At 37.9% G+C, this 23643-nt stretch overlaps 1 protein-coding gene across 1 annotated transcript in view; it reads left to right on the forward strand.

The window, feature by feature from the left end:
* The window catches only part of GABRB3 (gamma-aminobutyric acid type A receptor subunit beta3), a 114827-nt gene extending 97144 nt beyond the window's left edge, over window positions 1–17683 (forward strand). The window contains exons 8-9 of the mRNA XM_021546709.3: window positions 2004–2248; window positions 13749–17683. Coding sequence (XP_021402384.1) covers window positions 2004–2248; window positions 13749–14099 — 596 coding nt within the window. The 3' untranslated portion in view covers window positions 14100–17683. The remainder of the gene's footprint in view (window positions 1–2003; window positions 2249–13748) is intronic.
* The last annotated feature ends 5960 nt before the right edge of the window (window positions 17684–23643 follow it).

Below are 23643 nucleotides of genomic sequence, written 5' to 3' on the forward strand. Positions count from 1 at the left end.
CTAATTTGTCAAGGTCTCTCTGGAGGGCTTTTCTGCCTCCAGGGGAGGCAACAGCTGCTCCCTCTTATGTAGTGTCTGTGAACTTACATGGCATCCTAATGTGAACTGGTATAACAGTTTAATGGCAATACAGCCTTTGGACATATATGATTGGCTCTGAAAAGCGCAGTACAGAGAAGGTATACCCGATTTCCTAAGTATTTCTTCGAGGAAGCATTCCCTGTGCAATTCTTGGGACACAAACTTTGATCCAGCCCCTGCAAGAATCCTATATTCTCTGCAAGAGCCTGTTTCTATTCATTCAGTTCTATGTTTTGCCCCTGTGCCTGATCCCTTGCTGCACTGAACCAAATAGTTGCCTCCAGAGTGAAGCCAAGGTGCAGAGCAAATGCCAGCTCATTCCAGACTATGGATACTGCAGACAGACGGTGATATAGGGCTGATCTCAAGGGAAATACTCAAACCTATCAATTCTGCTCTCTCAAATTTTTGCTAGTTAGCCCTAGAAGTTACTAAATTCAGTCCTTTGAGTGAGGAGAATAATCTCTGGAGTCCTCCCTTGTGGGAAGGACTGTAATCACAAGATTATTTTATTTTTTTGTCTTAGGGGAGTATCAGCTTCTTCTCCTCCAGCTGTGCTTTAAAATAAATTATTGAGCTTTAGATGGACATTTGACCACAGGATTTCAGAATATCCCAGGGAATGTATTTCCCTTTGGTTAGTGATAACCACCTTTCTATTTAGTGTGCCTAATCTTCCAGATCACCAGACATCTGGCATCAATGCACACTTGTTTTACAATTTAGAGGAAAAACACTGAAAACCACATGACACTAACCTACTAAATATCCAAAATATCTGTTACACAATCTCATAGGGTATTACTAGAGTTCCCTGGAGGGACACTGCTTACACTGACAGCTTGATTTTGAGTTATATTGTCTTTATTCCTGTCTCTTTGGGTAAAAGAAGCTGTGCTTTATTATATGGCAGCAATTTTATTTTATCCTTTTTTTTTGTTTTTGTTGTTCTGCCTGTATTTTAGTGACTGCATGTAAACTGATGGTATAATTATGGAATCAAAGAAAATAGTAATGGAGGAGAACTAATAGAATGACTTGCCTTGAAATGAGACTTATTCCACAAATCAGTGTTTTCAGCAACCTGTGATTTGCAATTCCCATAGAATTTCCAGCAGAGATAAAGATCCTGAAGTTTTGAATTCAGGCAGACTAACAATAAATTTGCTTTTCTTTCCAGATTTTCGTAACAATGCACTGTAATATATTTTCAAGTACTATGTCTATCCTTGACAAAATACCTTGACAAAAGGTTTTTATAGATATTTTGTAGATATTTTATTAGTGTCCAGTTTGTTTCTATAAAAGTGCTGCTCTCCCTCCTTCTTCCTTCCAAAAATTCACATACCTGTCTGTCTCTCATTGCTCACCTCATTTATTTCTATGTAACTAGCCTACTGCTCCAAATTAGTCATCTCAAATTCCACTTATACATTGTCCTTTAGGTATGTAAGCTAGCTGGAATGAACTGCTCAAGAAAAGTACCTGTCTCTCCCTGTCTGCTACAGGGAGATCCTACAGAACTGACATCAACCAACTGCCTAACTCTTAGAAATTTAAAACTGCGTGAGAAGTCTCTCACCATCTGTGTGAGCACTGTTCTTGTTATACATCAGTTTGGTCTCCATGGCAGAGATTTTCAGTACAGCTACACTTGGCTTCCATGAAGCTACACTAAGTCATGGCAGTGGTGCCAGACCCCGTTGTTAGCTGTTCCCCCGCTCATAGGAAGGAAATAATTGTAGCAGAATAATAATGCATCAAGTTTTAATTTTGCTTTTTTTTTTGCAGTGATGTCACCTGCAAGACATCTTTTACAAATTCTTAAGCTTCTTCCCACTGACAAAGCATATTTGCCAAGGAGGAAAATAAAACAGAATGCTTGGAGTTGTAAGATATGTGATCTTTTTTTCTTTGTGTAGGAATTACGACTGTGCTGACTATGACAACAATCAACACTCACCTACGAGAGACTTTGCCTAAAATTCCATATGTTAAAGCCATTGACATGTATCTCATGGGCTGCTTTGTGTTTGTCTTCTTGGCCTTACTTGAATACGCCTTTGTCAACTACATTTTCTTTGGAAAAGGCCCTCAAAGGCAGAAGAAACTTGCAGAAAAAACAACAAAGGCAAACAACGATCGCTCAAGGTTTGAAGGCAATCGGGTAGGTTCCTTGAATTTATATATACTCTATTTTTACACCACAAAGACTATCAGTATGAAAAAAACAAAAAGGCTTACATAAAAACATCACCATCTGGTGACAACCAACCACATCTTTTTGTGAACAACCTTGGCCATTTTCATTTTCAGAAACCGACATAGAAGACTATACATAGGCATACAGATGTGGAAGTGAGTATGATCTGTATGACAAGTGTAAGAAGAAAACAGTGGGAGGGAAGCTAGCTTGAAAATAAAGGCTCAGATCTACAAAGGTGTTTATTTTTCTAAATCAAATATAATTAACTGTGATTTTAAATACCTATGTACATTTGTGCAAGCATATCTGAGCACATCTTTCCTCTCTTCACTTAGAGGGAATGCATTTACCATGGGAGAGAACAGATAAAGGATTAGTTCTGCCATGCTAATTAACTGGACACCATAGTTTAATGTTGTGTGTGGAATTGTCATCTGCTGTTAAAAATCAGCAAAAAAGTCTAAGTCCTAGAGAAACTTTCAGATTGATTTCTGAAGCATGGTATTGGCAAGGTCTATGCTAATTATACTCAAGCCTATTTCCTTGCCTGGAGTATTACTTTATCCAGTGAATACCTCCTTTTTTAATCTTTGGAAGAAAATTTCAAGGTATTCAGCAGTATCTGACATTAACAAGTCATGTCAGTTTGAATAGAACATCTTTCTTTTTTTTTACTAAAATGCTCCCAATGAGGCTTTTTCATTCAGTTCTGTTGAGTAAGACTGTTTTTTTTTTTGTTTCAGCTGTAAATTAGAAGAATTCACAGTGACAAAACTGCTACCTGTTTATCAAAACCAGTATCATAAAAGTAATTTCAAGCTATATTTGTTTATCCTAATGATTGTCTGCTATAGTAAATGTAATGCACAACTACCTAATTATCAGCACTCATATATCTAAAACAATTCTAAACCAGTAAACACATTTTTTCCACTGTATTATGAAAGCAGATTCTCATCACAGTTGGCAGCTCTACTTAGAACTAAGATACCAGGACAAAGGAATTCCCTTTACTGGAAAAATAAATAGTCATAATAATAAAAAATACAGATGGGGAAACAAAAGAGTATCTGAATTGAAAGCCATGGAGAAGATTTTAACTGCAAGCAGGTAATGCAGATGTACACACTAAGGTTTAATTCTCTTGCTGGAAACCATCTGGTGTATCTCATCCATTTAAATGATTTACATAATTCAGTACAAGACTTGTTAATGGGTCCAATACTACCCCATGCCTGACAGTTCTTCTATCTTGAGATCAATTTATCTACATTTTCAAAATATTCATAAGTACCTTAACTAAGGAAAATGTTTATTTTTATACCCAGTTCATGCCATTTTTATATCCTGGATCTGCTCATACCATATAGCAATCTTTTTTTCTTTATGGCTTTTGACTTACAACCTTTTATTTTGTTTCTGAAGCATCCCAAGCAAATATAATTAACTGTTCTGCTTTTTCTGCTGGTTTAATATCAACCGTGCATGAATGAAAAATTCCTTCACAGCATGCATTGTCAAACATTGGAACAGGCTGCCCAGGGAGGTGGTTGAATCACTATCCCTGGAGATATTTAAAAGATGTTCAGATGCGGCACTTCAAGACATGGTTGTAGTGTGGTGGGGGGTGGTCTCTTCTCCCATGTAGCAAGTGACAGGATGAGAGGAAGTGGCCTCAAGTTGCACTAGAGGATGATTGGATTCTATATTGAGAAACATTTATTCACAGAAAAAGAAGTCGGGCATTGGAATCACCATCACTGTAAGAACTCAAAGTCATGTGGATGTGGCATGTGGGGACATGCTTCATTGGTGAACATGGTGCTGGGTTAACAGATTAACTCAGTGACCTTAGGGGACTTCTTAATTTAAGAGATTCTATGATTATGTCAAATAAGGATACAAATTCAGTGTACCAGAGTTTAAAGGAGAGTGTGTTACTTTGTCCCTTGGAGTCCCAGCTATGAAAGAGAATTCTGTATGCATTGTAGAATCATATATACTCATATTTACTGTGAATATTTGCTGTTCAAATAGCAGGATAAATAATATGGTATGGTCCCTTTCTGTGTAGAAAACATTTTATCCCCAGGCCTCAGGTGAGGAATTCAGCAGAGCTTTGTTCCAGATTCTGGATTCGGTGCCTTCAGAGAAGCAGTGCCAGCATGCAACAGAAACAGACAGAAATTAGGTAGAGCTAATTGGAAACCTTCCTTTGAAACAAAACATAGATAGAAGATTAACTGAATTTAGGATGTCAAATTTCTCATTTGAGAAACACTGGCAGATGTGAAGCATAGGAAGGTGATCAGAACAGGCAAGGGGTCCCATGGATTTCAAGATGTGCATCTCAGGGAAAATATATCTAACAGATCTACTTTGGACAAAGTTTTCCATGGCTTCGAGATGCCTTGAAGCGGGAAAATGTCTTATCTTCTGGATCATGTCCACCATTTACCATGCTATACAGATATCCATGGATGCAGCAGGACTGGATCCTGCTGGATTAGCATACTTTCTATGGAAGACAGTACCTGAAAGCTCTGCAACCTTGGTTCTGACCACTTCAGGAATAGTAAAGGGTGATTCACTTCCAATCTTTCCTTTGGTGGCTCTTGAAAATCATTGAATCTGATGGAATTAACAGTTGCTTTCTATTTGCTTTAGAGTTGGGACTCTGGTGCTGGATGTTCTGGGACAGGCTCAGGCAGTGCAATATTGCACAGTAAGGGAGGCTCAGAGACACACATGAAGCCTACTTTTTGCAAGTTCAATGAAATCAATGGTTTTGTAGTTTTGCTGAGGCTAGGCTTCAGTCTTCCATGAAGTGTAATTCCATTCAGCAAGGGAAGGTTTCTAATCCTGGAAAATATTTCCAATCTCATGTGTTTTGGGACTGAGCGACATTTTTAAAGAAAGGGAGAATGCCAAAAGCAGGCAGCCCACATTGCACTTATCACCACTATTTCCTAACTGTCAAATGTAAGCTGTGCTGGAAAGGAGATTGAAAAATGTTCAAATATAAAACTGGAAGAAGGTGTTATTATTAGTTTATTTTGGACTACTATTTTGGGTTGCTCTGTTGCTGTTTTGTTTTAGTAATTGAATTTGCTGTTTATGAATCATGTGCATGAGGTCCCTGCCACTGATTAAGAATACTAGCTTAGGGCACTAGGAAAACAAAACAAAACAAATCAAAAAACAAACTGAGCTAAATAAAAAAATAAACATTATTCAATTTATTGTCCACATCAGATGCTGTAACTTGTACCCACAAGATTAGTAGTGACAGAACAACTTAGTGCTGTATCATGTCCAGCCAGAGTCTGATACAGAAGGGCTGGTGGTGTGGTGGAAATCCCTTGTGTTGGGAGGCAGCACTAGCAGAGAAGGGGCAGCTCAACACATTGACTGGTGCTCAGGCCCTGAGTTCAAGCTTTTCATCTATGGTTCCTAAGACTGGCAGTGCTGCTGAGACAGTGTCTTTCTCTCAGGCAAAAGGAACAAGAAAAGGCAGTGGGAAAATTGCACGTTATTTCCACTCTGAAGTGTTTTAGCCCATGAAAACCAGTAGAATCAGCGTGGATACTACTATTTGAGTCTATTTTTTACACATGAGAACTGAGGTCTGGAGTGCAAGTTATCAAGCTTGTTTAAAAACACTCCTCTTAATAGTAGCAAAAGGGCTTTTCCTGCTTTCTTAGTCTTATTGGACTGTAGAATAAATGAAGTGTTTAATAAAAAAATAATTCTAGACTACAAAATGCACAGATGTGGGTATGTTTGTGTTGTATTTGATAACTGCTTTGCAAAGAAGCAACTTCATGCTTAGTAACTCTTCATAATGAAAGCTTTTGCATTGTCAGGGGTTATGGGTTTGAAAAGCCAAAACTGGCACAGCCACCCCCATTTTGGTGCTGCTGCTATGGATGTGCCTCTTCAGTGCCAGGCTTTTAGGTACTTCTCTCTCAGTTATTCCTGATATGCTACCACTAAGGCTTGCTGTGCTGAACTGTCTGTTGGCTTCAGTGCTCCCATTATGCCTTGCTGTCCAGCTCTGTCCTTTTTTGAAACCAGTGAGCCAAATAGCTCCAGGTGTAAGGGAAAGAAGAGCTCTTGCAGCATGGAATTGGCACAGCCAGTGTCCTCACGTTGCAGAGGAATCAAAGAAAAGCAGTGGGGAGAGAAAAACTCTGTGCTGTGTTTTCCTGTGCAGCACCGCTGAAGGTAGCATGATGTCTGAAGCATGTCTGACTAAATTGAATCTCTGGAAAAGGTTTCAGAAGATTCAGAGCTGGTGATGAGATGAAACCTGAGTGATCCTTTCTCAGTGACTCATCTGTGGATCAGCAGCTGACTACAGAGGAAATTTCACACTTTGCTGTCTCTTCTTTTGACTGCTTTTGCATCACATTTTATTTCAGATAAGGCACTGTAAATAGTATTCCTCACTGAATTGTTCCAGCCTATCACAGTAAACCATAGTTACTAAGACAAACACGGGATGCTGCTTTTTTTTGTGTATAACCAGTTTTCATACACGTACTTGTTTGGGATTGAAAACTCTCTTTTGAAAGCCTTGATGCTCTGCCTCATATATGATGGCAAGCTCTTAGATCAAGGAAGAAATTAATTTTTATTTTTCATAAAATATTTCTCCTGACATGGTATTGATGCTTAAATTAAAGTCTTCTGATTGTAGAAAAACTGTCAGAAAAGAATAGGTGGTCTCTAAAAATGTTTCCTTTGAAAATTGATCGCCATTGTTACAAATCAATTCCATTTATCCTGTTTGTGTTGGCAGATTGAGGCTTCAATTGTAGCTCTCAATGCTTTCAGTTCTGCTACATAAGTTGTTAATTTTAAATAGGGCTCAGATAAAGCCTAATTTATGGCTAAATCAGCATGAGAGAGCTTTAAGGCAAGACTGTTCTCACTTGTTGTTCACTCTTGTGGTAGAGGCTGCTTGTATACTCAAATGGTGAGCATGTGTTTTGGACATTGCTCCTTCTGGGTCAATCCACAGGCTTATGTGATATATGATAAAGTCCCCTGCTGAAAACATTGCTTTTTGGTTAAAACTGTGGCAATTTCTGTTTTCAGTTTAGCGGGACCAAAAGTTCAGCCCCAGCGTATCAATCAGGAGGGCAACAATCACACAAGCTCATTCAAGCTTCAAACCCCCAATGGTTGTCAGACATGTTGGAAGAGCTTCTTCTGACAAGAATAATGCAATAACCCTTTATAAAAAGGCCCTTCTCATCAGACAGTGTCTGCAAGTTTTTTTAGTTCTGGAGATTCCTGGCTCCAACCCCCGCTGTTGGCCAAGGCAGCAGCTTCCCACCAAGCATTGCTGAGAATAGAGGCTCAGGCCACTTACATCTACTTAGCAGTTTTGTTAATTGTAGCAACCCTTCTCATAAGTGGGATTTTAATGTGAAAATTAATATCCGGACTTCTGTGGAAGAATTATCACTCAGTTTAAATTGGGAAGTATGAGAATAGCAAAACTGGCAGCATTCTCCTGTGTATCTTCATCTTTCCTAGATACTTTTTTCAGTGTTTTTTTTAACAATGGGAGATTTTTATATCACCACTGTGATGAGTAGGTACCAAATTTTGAAATCTATCTGTCAAGGGTGATAAGCACAGTTCTTGTGGGAAGAAAACTCATCCTGTAGCTCATGGTGGGGACATTTATTGTGCAATGAGACTCATGCACATAACTAGTTTTGTTTTGCAACCACTTTGCACATGTATGAATCTTGCAAATCCTGAGACAGTAAGAAGGATTGTACGTGCAATTCATAGGACATCTGAGAGACTGTAACAATCCATATAATGTGAAATACAGGGCAAAGGAGGACTATGCATTTGTTTCCTTTTCTTCCTCCACTGAAATACATTAAGGCTAATTGTAAAACTTCATTATTACTTGATAAACAGTGAGAATAATATGGAAATTCCTATTTAGTTTGCTTCTTCATACTTTCCCTGTTTTTCAAGGTCTTTCCATCTTCCCAGTTCTGCTGGTTATCATGGGCTCATCTACTAAGTTGATATAACATAATTACCTCTTCTATTTTTTTATACTTATTAATTAATATAAATATATCTAAATGGCAGTGAGAGAAGTATCAACTTTTAGACTCAGGGATAACTCTCAACACTATAATTTTTGTTTTGCCTGCAGTTTCAAATTATTTTTAAATATCCAAGGCATAATGTGGTCAATGTATTTCTCTTTAAGCACAGATAAAACTTAAGGTTTGATTGCATGTTTTTCTACATGTTGGAAAGCCATTTATGCATAAGTAAAGAAGGTGAAAGAGGCAGGCACTGATCTCGTCTCTCTGGTGACCAGTGAAGTGATAGGCCTGAAGCTGTGTCAGAGGAGGTGTGGGTTGGATATTAGAAAAAAGTTCTTATCCCAGAGAGTATTTGGGCACTGGAACAGCTCCCCAGGGAAGTGGTCACAGCACCATCCTGACAGAGTTCAAGGACTTTTGGACAGCTCTTAGGTACAAGCTGTGACCCTTGGGGACAGTGCTGTGCAGAGTCAGGAGTCAGACCAAATGATGCTTCTGGGTCCCTTCCAACTCACAATATTCTGTGAATCTGTATCTACTTAAAGACTAATTTTGATGTAAAATAATGCAAGACTAACTACAGAGCTTTTCATTATGTTATTTAAACCCCCTATTTGCATTTATATTGCTTCACATGATGGGAAGGGTTTACATGGTATTTGAAAATTTGGGATTGATGAACAAGTAAACATACCTATGGGGTTTGAACAAAATGCTTCCTATTTTTGAGAAAATGCTCCCTCTGAAAGACTTATGAGGAAAAGGAGATTTCATTTTAACATATTCTTTAAAATTTATGGAATATTAAACAGAGAACTAAATGAACTTGAAACAATTCAGATTTTATCTAATAATAAATCAAGGCTTATGGTAGTTTTCTGGCCCTAGTAAAGTGCTTTCAAACTGGCTTAAAAGTTGAATTTTTAAAAAAAAATATTGGAGAAAGGTATTTAATAGCATATATTTTGTTTTTTAAACTAGAATAGCTAACATCTAAATGAGCCCCAATCCTAGGCAGAATCAAGAAGTAGATTTAGGACTTCTCAGATATAATAAGGCACTGAAGTTTTGGACCTGGAACACATAATCCAGTTGAGTCCACTGGTGATATGGTGTTCCTCCAAGAGCAAGGAGCAGGTTTTTTGTGAACCTTGTCTTAATTCTCCTCCTTCTAGCTTCATTTAGGTGAGTCACAGTCATTTTTGGGTAATGACATTAGGCTGATGGGGTATTTGAATTTTTTACTATACTGTAATATGTATAGTTCAGAAATGGTGAACCTTCAAAAGTGAATCTGCTTCTCAATGTGCACTTTTGTGAGATTCAGTCACTTCACCCTGGTGCAGAAGCTGTAATTACTCAAAGGTGGGAGGGATGGAGTTGGATAAAAATTTATTCTGAAACAAGAGTACTGATTTTGCATATTTGTATCCATGCTGATTCAGCAGTGAATTAATTAATGATTTGGTACTCAGCTGCTTTCATCTGTTTTGATTCACTTACTGGAAAACACTCCAAGGAAACCACCAACCCTTGCTTGTGTTGGGGAGGAGATGTGAAAACCATACATGGAGACCATAGTGAAGAAATGGGAAGGAATGGCTTCAGTGGAGAAAGAAGGCTAAAAAAAAGAATGGAAGCACAGGGTTGGCAGACAAGTGAAAAAAGGGAAATACTTTGTACTTTGGTTAAAGAAGGATGGTTAAGAATTAATGAGAAATTGGACAAATCCTCAGTTTCCTCTCTAATTTATTAACAGCTTTTGAGAGTAAAGCCTGCAATTAGCATTTTGGGGAGAATTTCCACTGCACAGAATGCCATTTTTGAGCCAGATGATAACATTGTATTCTAAGGCTCATACAGAATAAAACTAAATTTTATCAAAGACATTGGCCTTGTTTGCCATGCGTAGCCATGACTGCCTGTAATCCAGTCAGCTACTTTTCTTAATCTATACCTGGGGTAACATTTTCCCTGGAGCCACTGAGCAGCACTCGTGTTCACTCATGGAGGATTTTGCCTTCCCTGTATATTCAGACAAGCATGAGGTGACTTGCACAGGTTACCCTGCCATTATTGGTTTGCTTCTTTATTTGTTGAGAGAGCTTGTGTACCTTTGTCAAAGTAATTTAAATCATTGCTGAAATGATTCTAAAGTCATGTTTATGTGCAAATACTGTTTAGCATGCTGCATGCATTAAGTATTCATACTTTAAGACATCACCTTAAGATTGTCACAAAGTATTAGCATATAGTGCTCTAATGTTGTCAACAGCTTAGGTGGTTTATTCAAAACATCTGAAGGAATCAGTTTGAGAGAATAAATCTCAGGAGTATCTGTGGACCAGAGGCTGATTTAGCTTTTGCAGACCCCTTCTTCTCTCCATCTGCTCCTTCCTCATATTTGACATGCAAGCCTGTTGCTCCATTAGAAAAGAGCTGAATTTCTAAATTATGTTTCCAAATATGTTTCATTTGACATTTTGTGAAAAACATATACTGTCATACAGCTTCATAGGACATACTGGTATCTTCAGAAAAACAATTTACACAAAAGTTGCTACTTACCTGACTGCCTTTCTGGTTTGATTTCTAGAGGCAGTAACAAACAGGGAAAAGTTGACACATCAAAGGCAGTAGCTGTGTTAAGGTGGCATGTGAAGTTGGCAGATAAGGTGAAGAAGGCTATGACATGCAAGGAAATAATAGGAACAGAATTAATTCCTTCATCAAGAGAAGCCTGAATGCATAGGTGTACCCTCCATAATACAGGCTTTCAACTGACAGCTCACAACAGTCGAGGTTTGGTGTAGAAGGACAAAGTACCCAGGATGGGCTGATGTCTGTGTATATGTAGGTGGCAGACAAAATCAGGAGAGATCAGGAAATGCTGAGGGAAAGAAGAGTTGATGGCAGGGCTCTAGGGCTGAAGCCCACCACAATGGTCTCTGCTATGACATTTTTAGTAAGCTGAAGGATGTTTCTCAAAGCCTAGGAGGAGATGGGAAAGATGACATTTGATGCCATGGGGGTCTGGATGAGAGATTTAGTTTTAAGCTTCACAAGGAAAAAACATGTTGTTGAGATATTTTACGCATTGCGCATTGTCTAAAAAATACCCTGATTATAATTTGTACTCTAAGTGGAGAAAAAAAGAACAGAAGAAACTGAATAATTTTTTTCAGAGACCACCATAAGAAGTGATGATATCCATAACTGTATTTTACACTTGTGTTTATTCCCTGGTTACAGAGACTGCTCAACAGCGTGAACTCCCTTCTACAAACTTCGAGGTATTACTTTTGTACCCAAAGGGTTTCTGCGATGGAGAAAATAAATTCTTCTTAACCACCACTAAAGTATCTCCATGCCATTATTTTTGTTCATATTGTTTATTTTTATTTATAGGCACTCATCAGCATAATGTGTCATTGCCTACAGCAGCACGATTTGTTAGATACCTTAGATATTTTTTTGCTACTTGCCTGTATATCATTCATAGCATTTTACATTCTTTTTTTTCCCATTTATAAGCGCCTTGGCAAAGCATTACTGATATACTATCATAATTGTCTTCCCTGAGATAAGCTGAAGCATCAATAATTGATGAAGGAAATATCCATTTCACATAATTTCAATAGGAGTGAAAAAAGTTAAATGCATATGGACAGACACATAGCTGCGCATACTTCTAATCCATCACACAGCTTGCAGAGGACGTGGTATCAGATGACTGTGCAAACTTCAGAAGTCTGTGACAATAGTCTGTTTTTACAATCACTTTTAAACTGATGCTTCTAAAATGAGATGTTTAACTGCTACACAGTTGACACAGCTAGATCATGTGGCAGGTTAGAAAAAGGTATTAATAATTGTGTGATGAATTATGGATGAATAAATTGCATATGTAAAACTGGAAATTATCCTGTATTCTATGATTCACTAGCTATTTCTGACACAGAGAACTAAATTCTCTTGAACAGAGTAACACATGTGTTATCTGTCTGAAAATACCCATCACGTGACATTTTTTTACCTTTAGCCTTCATTTTCCTTGTCCCAAAACTGGCAGAAAATTTGGAGCTGATCCCTGCATTACCTGTATTGACTGCAAATATTTCAGCATGTAGGGCCTGGGCCTGGGGGTTGTGCTGCCCCACCAATGAAACTATCAAATACTGATTCAGACACTATTGCTTGGAACTTCTCCTCAGTGCCACTCATAGGAACTCTTCTGGACTGAAGGAGCCATACACATCTCTGTGCTGCTCCTCTTTTACCACTTGGGAGGACTGAAGAGTCTGGCTCAGATTTTAAGACTCTAAATGATCAGGAGCTTTTTCTTTATTACTGAAAATGTCATGCTCTGTACTTGGAAATTTATATGGGGTATTGATGATTTTTGTATGGAGCTCTCTGGGATATGGCTGACCAGGGACTTGCTTTATTGTCTATCAGGGTGATGTGTAGTCCTTGACTGGGTATGGGTTACTGTTAACACAAACATTGACCTTACTTTATTTGCAGTTGCTATTAAATTAAGCAATGTATTATTAGTACTAAACAAAATATCTACATAGAAATCGCTGTCAAGTTTCTCTCAACAAGACTTTGACTTTGTTAGCATAATAAATACATTTTGTGCTAAACACTGGTCACTTGCTTCTGGAATAGGGCAATGAAAGGAAAGAGTCCTTCCTAGTTCCTTAATTCACCCACTTTTCCTCTATGCCTTAATTCCATTGGTTTTTAAGATCAATCACTCAGACAGAAAATCTCTACAGTTAAAAATTGTCATGATTGGAAAACTCTGCAAATTACTTTGGAAGGAAAACTTCAGGAGATAAGTTGTAAATAAGTTCTGTGATTATAAAATACAGAGTTCAGCACATCAGAACTGTTCTTGTGATTTTAGCAAACTTCACAGGCACTTTTTTTTATCTTATTTTAGATCACAATTAGGAAAAAAAAAAATCCAGCCAGTTTAATTTAATTTCCTACTGTAGCAGAGAGACGATCCATCCCTTACTCTCTCCCTCCATTGCCAGCAGTGCAGAGGTTTCACTGAACTGCACCGTCCTTTAACATGTGGCTGGTTCACAGGGAGAAGAAAATGGTGGAGTTTGCCAAGTACAGTTTTGTACTGGATGTTTGGTAGTATGATAATAACCCTGTTTGTAAAAGTATTTAAGCACTTGCCTACTTTTAGGCAGCTGAATAGTGCCATTTCTTTTTTAAGATTATCACATGCTTAAAAATAATTACATTATTTTTCTAGATCTGTATGGGTTTGGAGATTTACATACACCCACATTCTACTCATCAATGTCAAGTCTTTTGAAAGAATTTATGTTTCTATTTTTTCCCCCCAGGTGGACACCCATGGAAACATTCTGCTAACATCGCTTGAAATTCACAATGAGGTGGCAAGCAACGAGGTCACCACCAGCATTACAGAAGCCCGAAATTCAACTATATCCTTTGACAGCTCAGGAATCCAGTACAGAAAACAAAGCTCACATCGTGAAAGCCTTGGGAGGCGTTCGTCAGAAAGAACAGGCTCCCACAGCAAGAGGGGCCATTTACGAAGAAGGTCTTCGCAATTAAAAATAAAAATCCCCGATCTAACAGATGTGAATGCCATCGACAGATGGTCAAGAATGGTGTTTCCATTCACATTTTCTCTTTTCAACTTAATTTACTGGCTATACTATGTTAACTGAGTGACTTAGTTTTTTTAAAGGACTTCAATAACAAGTGAAGTACTACTTGCTTGCAGAGTTTATATATATATTTATATATATATTTATATATAAAAAAATATATATATGAACTTTTACTATGTAGACCATACTCATGTATGTGTGAATACATGTAGCAAAGAACTGTATGTACTTAAAAGCACATACTGCATAGCAAAAGAATATGTATGCACACACACATGAACACATTCATTCTGAGGTTATGGACACTTTAACATGGAATGCACTTCACAGGAACTTTTTAAATTGAAAGGCAGGTGTCATCAAAGAAGCAAGCCTTGAGAAAGTAAGTGTTATATATTACCACTACAAAACTTTGATTGTCATAGAAATTTTTGAACAGTTGTAATCATGTATAAAGTCAGTACTTAGTAACATCCTTTGTAAATGCTGTCATACACACTAATCATAAAGCAGTAGAGTTACACTGGTAAGTTTAAAATAAGTTATTTATATTGCAGATCCATCAACTACCATTTCATCAAGCAAAATTTATTTTTCTTTGCTAAATTATTTTGGGTTTATATTAATAATTCGTATTTCCCAGTCCAGGATGGACATAGTTTTTAATGATCTCTTGCTTTCTCTTCTGCAGCAAGCAAGCTGATAATGGGAGTGTTGTAGGTCTTTGGAGACATATACAGGTTTATAATATTTCAAACAAGCATTTTAAGTGTCCATCAACAGTGACATGAATCTTTTGTAAGTACTGTAAATGTACAGCACATTTTCCTTCCCTTGGACTGGTTCCAGCTGCTATGTAATTTTGAAAAAGAACAGCACATTTCTAGTATAATTTAGCTGAGAATTCAACTACTGTCAATGTGCTCTACGTCTGCTGTAGATTTAAAGATTGCTATTCCAGTGAAAGCATAGAAGATGTCTCAGGTTATTTGTTACTTCAACATGAAATCACGTAGCTGTAGCGGTTTTTAAACATGCATTCATATTATTTAACATTCTTATAACATTGTATGTTGATGTAAAATATATTTGCATAATATGCATATAAGTATATTTTCTCAATAATTTTCTTCCCTGTGCTTGCTATTGTGGCCGCATGTTATGTCATATTTTGTTTCTGTGATAAGTTTTTATTCTCTAGAGTTGAGCAAATAGAGCACTTCCAATACTTCGATTCAGTAATGGAGCATTTTCATATTTTATTTATATACTGAAAGTATATGCTTACACTTACCAAGGTAGTGTGCTGCCATCACAGATCACAAGAGTATGTTTTGTTTCAGCATTAACTGTTAATGTTTCAGCATTAACATACCCTTCATGCAAATGTAACCATTTTAATTTTGATCTCAGTTTGTTCCCTCACTGGGATTCCAGCTTTTTTTAGTCTAGTAGATTGTAGTCATCAAGGTATGCCAATTTCAGATCTGTAAACCTAATTTGTTATTTAGCAGAACTAAATCTTTCTAAAGAAAAGAAGATATATTTTTTGTAAACAGTGTTTCTATCATGTACATTCTCAAATAACAACAAATACAGTAGCATAAATAGATCTAAAAAAATAGAATTCAGGCTTAGCCCTGACAGTTCTCTGCATGCAAAATTCCTGTGGACATCAATGGGATTTTTGACAGAGAGCTTTGGTTGCTAGCTGGAGACTTATATGGGCAAAAATATGTGTGAATATACATCTAGCAAAACCACCAAATATGAATGAAGCTGAAAAGGCCGTCCTGGCTCTGTAACAACCACCTCCTGTTCTCGCTAGGGCTTGATTTACCAGTGAGTAGAGCACTGATTCTTGGGTTGCTGCCGTTTACAGCCCATTACTGTTCCCACCCCTATTTGCAGCTGAACTGTGAAACTTTGGACTGCAATTGCAGCCTGGTTTGCAAAGGTGTTTCAGTTCCATCCCCAAGGCTGCTCCTTGAGCAGGGACGGGCTGGGTGCATTGCCTTGCAGCGCCGCTGCAGCGCGATCCCCAGCCGGGAATGTTGACCGGAACCCGGCTGCTGCCGTGGGCAGGATCAGCGCCGCAGTCCTGCTGCATCCTTGGCAGTGGTGCCAAGTGGCTGAAGCTGCAGTTTTTAAGCACTGTATCTGCAGACAACTACACAGTATGAAGAGCCTCAAAGGAACCCATAGAGCTGGAGCAGAAAAACGTGGTGTTTAAAAGCTCCTCAGTATTAAGTCCCATTGGTAAAGCGCAATGTTTTGTGAGATCTCTAATATCTCTCCAAACTGTGAAGGTATTATAGAGCACATTGTCACCTTTATAATCAAAGTAACTAACAATTAATACCCTCCCAAATTACATATTAGATAGAATTGTTGAAAACCTCTCCCAAGTTTTTATCTTAATAGTAAAATATGTTTAAACAACACACTATCTCATTTTAATAAAAATTATAAATGCCAGGGTTTGCTTTAGAAAAGTTCCCCTACTGAAATAATCTCCAAGCAAGTCTTCCTGTAAGTGCCCTAAAATAACTACCCTAAGAAGTTGGATTTGAGAATGGTCCTGCCATCATGATTTAACCACAGCACTCTTTTCTTCAAGCCCCACCTCCTAGAAATCACAGAGCCAGGCAGAAACCTTCAATAAGAAGTGAGTTTTTTGCTGTGATAGAAAGGTATATTCCAAATCCCACTGAAATTAGTTCTTCAGTGGCTTCAACCAGAATTTCCAAGAAGGCAGAAAATTACTCTCTGCACAGAGCAAAGAGGCAATGTGGATTTTTCGGGGACCTGCATGTGCAAGAGGGCTGAGTCTCTGAGAACTCTCTCCCTCTCTTAGCCTTTGCACTACTGGAGGGCAGCAGGTTACTGCAGCCCCCTTCAGGGAACTGTACTCCCCATCTTGCCTGTCCTTGCAAAAAGTAGGCAGTTGCACATTTCAGCTTTTTCAAAAGATTTCACATTCATTGGTTTAGTCACAAACAGCTTTAACCTTGAACAGATCCATGTCTTGGTTTGACTTGAAAAAAGCCAGGAAAATCTCATATCTTACACACACATTTTTTGTGCCTTTTTTTGCCAATTCTGTTCCTACAGCCCCAGCACAACTTCTTACACACAAAAACACACACGTACAACCATGTGTTAAGAACAGTGTTTGCCTTGACCTCCCATTTTCTCTTGACCCTGTGCACTAGCTGCAGTATATTATTTTAACCATAGATTGCTTTAAGACTAAAAACACTAATTTCAATTAAATCACACCAGAGTATTGTATTTCATAGCTAATTAACTCCTTTGTAACTCAACACTACTATAAATAACATTTACACATAATTTGTTTATAAAAGGCATTGAAAAAAGGAAAACTGGAACTATCTTCTGTTATATTGAAAGGGTCAATAAACAGTAGAAATATTATGGTGGTTTTACTCCATGTTGATTTCATCCCATTGTAAAGATAAACTAAAAAAAAACCAATCCTTTTTGCTTACGGCACAGCTATGTATTTTTGGTATTCTTCTGCAGTGAAAAAAAAGAATAGTAAAATGGAACGATGAAGAGATGCTTTATGAAAATATTGATGAATGAATACTAATTTATTAAAAAGGATTTAAAAATTATTTTGTTGTTTTTTTTTTTTCTGTGACTGGAGGAGCATGATGACTGTTTAGCCAAATTTAATCTTAAATAGCATGTAATTATTTGTCTTACACATTTTACAGAAAAAGACGAAATATGGAAGCATTTTCTAAACAACACACAAATAGAAGAAGAGCTTCTGGAGCATTGAACAACTATATTTCCTAGTGCTTTATACAGTAGATAAAGGAAGAGAGAAACACAACATCCACTGACTTAGCAAGATTCTTAATAGCAAACCAATCTGTCTTCAGGCTGTGGCATTGCCAGTTAAGAGCAAAAAGTTTGTTCTGTGTTTTGTATGAAAAAGCCTGCTTCTACCCAGGACACAAAAGAGTTTTTTAATATCAAACCAAGACAATATTTATTTATATGTTTTAGTAATCAAGTACTGTGTTCATTAAATTTTTTATTGCTAAGTAAGTTATTTTAGAGAAGTGAGGATACAGAGGATTTTGTGGAAGCAGGTTTTAAAGACACCTTGCTATTAGTGCTACAACCCCTTCCCCAGAACAAAAAAATACCTTGAAAATTTGGAAAGCAGGAACAAGCTGTCATATGCTTGCTTAAATTTCATAGTAGCTAATGATATATGTCACAATTTTTAAAAGCAGATGAAATATTCAGCACCATAGTAACGGCCTTTTAAATCAACAAAAAGGCTCCCTCTTATTTCAGCACGTTTCTGCTCACTTCTGGCAATGCTTCCCAGGTTGTAAGTAACATATATAATTTATTTTTTCTAGTCCAGCCTGCATTGTAGAGTAGGATGTAGCAAGCTCAGTTTTATGATGGGGAATATTTGCTAAGAGATGTGTTTCTTTGTGTATTTTGGAGATGATGTATGGATAAATTTCTATTTAATTGCTCATTATATCAAAGGAGTTCTTTTCTCCACCAGTTAGGGTTCTGTTAGTATCAAGACTATTTCCACAGATGTTGGTTTTATAGTCACAACTGTTACAACAGCAAGTGCCTCTTGCTAAAAGAGGTACAGCAGTAGCTGAAAACTGCACTAAAACCAGTGGGAACCTCAAGGCTTCTCTGAATTGGTTTTGAACAAAGAAATCTCTCATAAGTGCCTTCAAACTCCTCCAAATACAGGGTCAGAGTTTTACAAAAATTATTTCAGATCATGGGTGTTTAATTCATGTGGTCCTTACAGCTTGTGAGAGCTGACTTGTGGACTCTGACATACATGTTCAGAAAATCAACCTTTTGACAGTTTTCTCAACATGCAGCATCATTTGTACTTAAAAACTAAAGCTATCTGGATATAATATGTAATAGTACAAAAATAAAAAACAACTGTCCCTAAAATCAGCCAAAGTTTAAATCACTAATTAACTGAACTTAAGGTCATATTAAAGCAAGCACAATATTTGTTTTTACAATGTCCCTTAGCTTTGCAGCATTCACTGTGGTATGTCTTTGTCCCAGCACTGCAGCCTAATTGACGTTAGCAAATTTTCTTCCCCCCATAAACAAAAGAAAACCCAGAAAGTGGCCCTGCACCTGCATAGCTCCAGCAAGGCAAAGAGAGAGCACCTCTCTGGGTTTTCCCTACACTGAGCTCTCCAGAAAGACTCTGATCCCATCTCTGAATCCTCCTTGGAGGCACTGATCGTTCCGTTAACTTCAGAGGGAGCCTTAGGCTAACTCTGCATTATCCCCCAGCTTACCACCAGCAGTTGGGTTGTTTTCAGCTGGTTTTGCTCCTGCTGCAAAATCCTGGAGATAAAGTATCTGTTACCTCAGCTGTCAGAGGGTACACTGGAAACAGCATGTGGACTCAGGGCTAAGATACATCATGGTAATCTTTAGGTTATTCAGTCTAATACTGTATTTAAATATATTTCAGTTATGTTCTAGCCTTCAAGGGTTAGCACACTTGTCTCCAGATGCTGGTGCTTTTTATATTAATGTACCTGGGCCAGAGTATGGGGAGTTTTTCTAAACACTTTAAATTTGCCCAGCAGTACTCTCCTGAGCATTTCCTCCATCCTTCACCCACATCACAGGTCAGAGTTTGCACTGGCCCTGCATTAGGTTAACCACCCCTGCTACTGAGAGCCCAGACCTGCAGGCGTGTGCTGCCAAGTGCTGACTTGCTCAGCTGTACCATTAAATCCTCTGCTTGTTAGAAAGTCTCTCACAGATCAGATGCTATAATTAGTCTAACAACGAGCTGCTGCTTCACATCTTCTCCTAAAATGCCAGCACTGCCACTAGAGACCCCGTTTCCCCATCCTTTGAAAATTACTAGAAAAAGAGGAATTTGCAGGGTCTCAGAAAATTAAGAACCTTTCTCTGTTCACCCAGGCTCACATTTTGCTTCAAGTTATACATTTAATCTACAGGGACAAAAGTAATTTGATACAAAATTTCCTGCCCAGGGCTACTCTTAAGAGTTTGCAGTACAAAACACAAGTAATGTAGGTAAATGCTGAAGTATTTTAAATTTCTAGCAACAATCTGTACATCTTCTTCCATTGGAGATATTTAATGTGAAAGGCACAAACAACTGCAGGAGCAGGAACCAGCAGACAGTAAATCTCCCTACACAAGCTGGTTGAGAGCTAGGTTGGAGTTAGGCATGTGTGCTCCTCTTGTTTTCAAAGGTCTTTCTTGGCTGAGCAGCTAGAGAGTTTTGACTGAAATTCCAGCTTGGCTGAGAATGATCCTGAAACGTGACCCAGAGCACTCTTTGGGCAATTGCTTTAGGCATGTCTCTGATGTGAAGAGCTGACAAAAGCACTACATCTAACTGCATCTAAGATGGAGGGAAGTCTCCTGTCATGAGCAGGCTTTGGATGCCAGACATGTCTCTGAGTGCCTTCAAGGCTTGGATTCTCCCTGCACTCTCTATTTCTTGCCACTGCTCCTGGACAGTTGCACACTGGACGTGCTGCTTTGCCCTGCAGATCTGTACAATTCTCCTGCCACAGCAGAGGACACATGGACTGAATTCACTCCATCTCACATGGCACATTTATCTGAGGTATCCAGTTAGTCCTTCCATCTTTGTAGACTCTATTTTTAAGAAACTAAAATACATACTACATCCTGGTTATTTAAAGCACACATTTGGAGTTCCAAGCCAACATTTTTAGCTTCATTTCTTCAACTAGCTGCAAAATCATCTCCAAAGAAAGACTTGAGCAGAGGAAACTTGTGCACAGTAGTGCTGTTGCATGCTGCTCTGCAGCTGGAGCTCCTGCGATTGAATTTTGCATATGATAGGGAGCACAAGAGAGAAATAATGCCAGGGAAATGGAAATAATTCCTACACTTGCCTATATTTGTAAAGTTTTGGATGAAATGATTTCAGTGCAGATGACAGAAGACATCCTGTGATGTCAGTGGTCCCATATCATGACCGACAGTGGTCATCTCCCTTTGGTATCAGTGTGAGCTGAGTGTGGGTTTACAGCTTTGGCTGAAAACTCAGAACCACATTGGCTATTAGAAAATTACTTCTGATTGTTTGGGGATTGGAAAACTGTGACATGACTTCATTTGCAAATGGGAACAATTTCAAGACATGTTTTCCCATGAACTTGACAGTTCTGACTCTGTCTTATTCTAAGCTGGAGGCTACTGCATCATTAATTAGTTTTTGAATTACTATTTCATTTTACATTTTTTAATGTGAAGCATAGAGGGTTTTTGTTGGTTTCTCTAAAAATGCAATGCCCATTTGCAGCAGGAAAGTAATTATTTGGTGTTATAAATGCATATACAACTGCACATAGTGCAAGATATTAGAAGTGAAACACTCTAAAGGATACCCATTACCTGCAACTACTGCTTGGGCATTATTTAAAATACTGCTGACAGTTCTATTTGACAAATATGCCTATTTTGTAGCAACATTGATTATGTATTCTATAGAGGAAGTTAATAAAACACGCTTCCGTGTATCCCATTTGCTTTGACAAGATAGTTTTTGGTGAAGCCAATGCTGGAACAATTTGCTAATGACCTCACTGATGTTAAATTTCTCTTGATCATGATTTCTTGCAGACCTGTAACATCCTGAATGCAGATGACAGTTTTGACATTCACAAAGATGTAGGTTTAATTATCATCTTGATTACTTGAGCTGGAAAGCCAGATGCCTAAATATCAAGAAAGGTCGAGTAGAACAAATCCTGATAGTCGGTATCTTTCACTTTTAGAAAGGTTGCTTGGATTGAAAGGTGACTTAGAGAATAACAGCAAGTAATTCCTTTGCATAACTCTCTTCCTGCACAAAGGAACAACTGTTTAACAACATTTAAACAGGGATTTTGTCCTAAAAATACAGGAAATTTGAGCTGAAATACCAAAAACATGCAAATCACCTCAAATAAAAGAGAACAGAAAAGAGACACCAATATATATAAAGACCTGATTGTTTTTCCCAGTGCCCCATCACAGGTAACACTTTATTGTTGAAAGGCTCACATAAAGCTCAGTAAGCCACCTCTTTAATAGCAGAGAATTTGTCAATATCCGTTGCCTTTATGTGCATGATTTATAAATCTATTTTCTAAAGCAATTTGAGGGTTGTAAAATCACACCATTATTTAGTACACAGCTCCTCATGGATTCTGGTTTATCAAGTGTAAGGTAAAGAGGGGAAAAAGCATCTGCTAATCACTCATTAGCTAGAATAGATTCAAGCAAATTACTGCTATTATGAGTTCTGATCCAAAGCCCATTATAGTTGAAAGAAAAGCTCTCAGAGGTTTCAACAGGCTTTTCATACCACCTGAAATTAATATTAACCAGACTGCTGGAAAATTTACATCTTAATTGACTATATGAAGATCAAGATACAAAAATTTCCAGACTATAAGTTGACTATAGGAAAGATCAAAATACAGTAGTGGACTGAAACCAGAAATTGCAGTAGACAATGGATAGGATTTTTGTGATTTTAATTTAATCAACTACACTGTTGATGTTGAGGTGAAAAACAACCAGGTTGAGTTTTTGTTTCTCCATCGTTGTCCACAACACCCAGGCTTCTCCTTAGCAGCAAAATGCTAAACTAAATGAAAAAAAAACTTCCAAACCACCACCAAAAAATGGAAGCAGACCTCATCTGGCAGGTCAGAAAACTCTCCCCATCTCCAGACGGCTGGAATCCTAGATGCAACAGATAGGTATTTCAATTATTTTAATAATTAATAAAAATGTTGATATAATATTTAATGTATTATTGATGTTTAATCAGACATATTACATGCTTTGTTGGAAAGGAAATGTTTATCAAGACCTAGCAGTGTTGAACCATGTTGAATTTATGGGACAGTTCTAATTTGGGAAGTGAAGAACTTTTGGCCAGAAACTTTACTATATACAAAACCAAAAACATTGCCTGGCTCTCGTGCTGCTTCCTGCCCACTGACACCAGTCCAACAGTCTCAGAGTGAGTTACTACAGGTTTAAGGAACAGAGAAATCATAACAACCAAAATGAAAGAGAACTTCCAAGGAGGGCTACCTTCACGCTGACAATAATTTAGCAACTTTGGAAGAATTTCTATCTAATATTTATTTAGGTGCCATTTATTTGGACTTCAGTACTGGCTAGCATGTCAAAGGACTTTGAAAAGCATATTTAGTAGCTTCAGCTGTAATAAGAAAACGTCTTGGTAACTTCTGAAGCACTGTCTTCACAGATATGCATTCTTTTCCATTGTAAAGTGATTGTAAAACATGAAGATAAGAGCTTCAGGGGACTAGCTGGGTGAGGGTGAAGCCAACTGTGGAAATTTTCAGTACACTCAGACTTATTGATAACTGCTAGCTAACAAAAAGACTGTAGAAAATCCTTCCTTCATTTTCATTTGCTTTTCCCAAAGACCTGAACATTAGGAGCATCCTGCCTTGCCAAAGCCAGGCAGTCCTGGCACTGATTCTTTTCCATGCAGTGATGGGCTCTAGGTTTA

The sequence above is a fragment of the Lonchura striata genome, chromosome 1 (assembly GCF_050655825.1).
Source record: "Lonchura striata isolate lonStrDom1 chromosome 1, ASM5065582v1, whole genome shotgun sequence".
NCBI classification, from domain to species: Eukaryota; Metazoa; Chordata; class Aves; order Passeriformes; family Estrildidae; genus Lonchura; species Lonchura striata.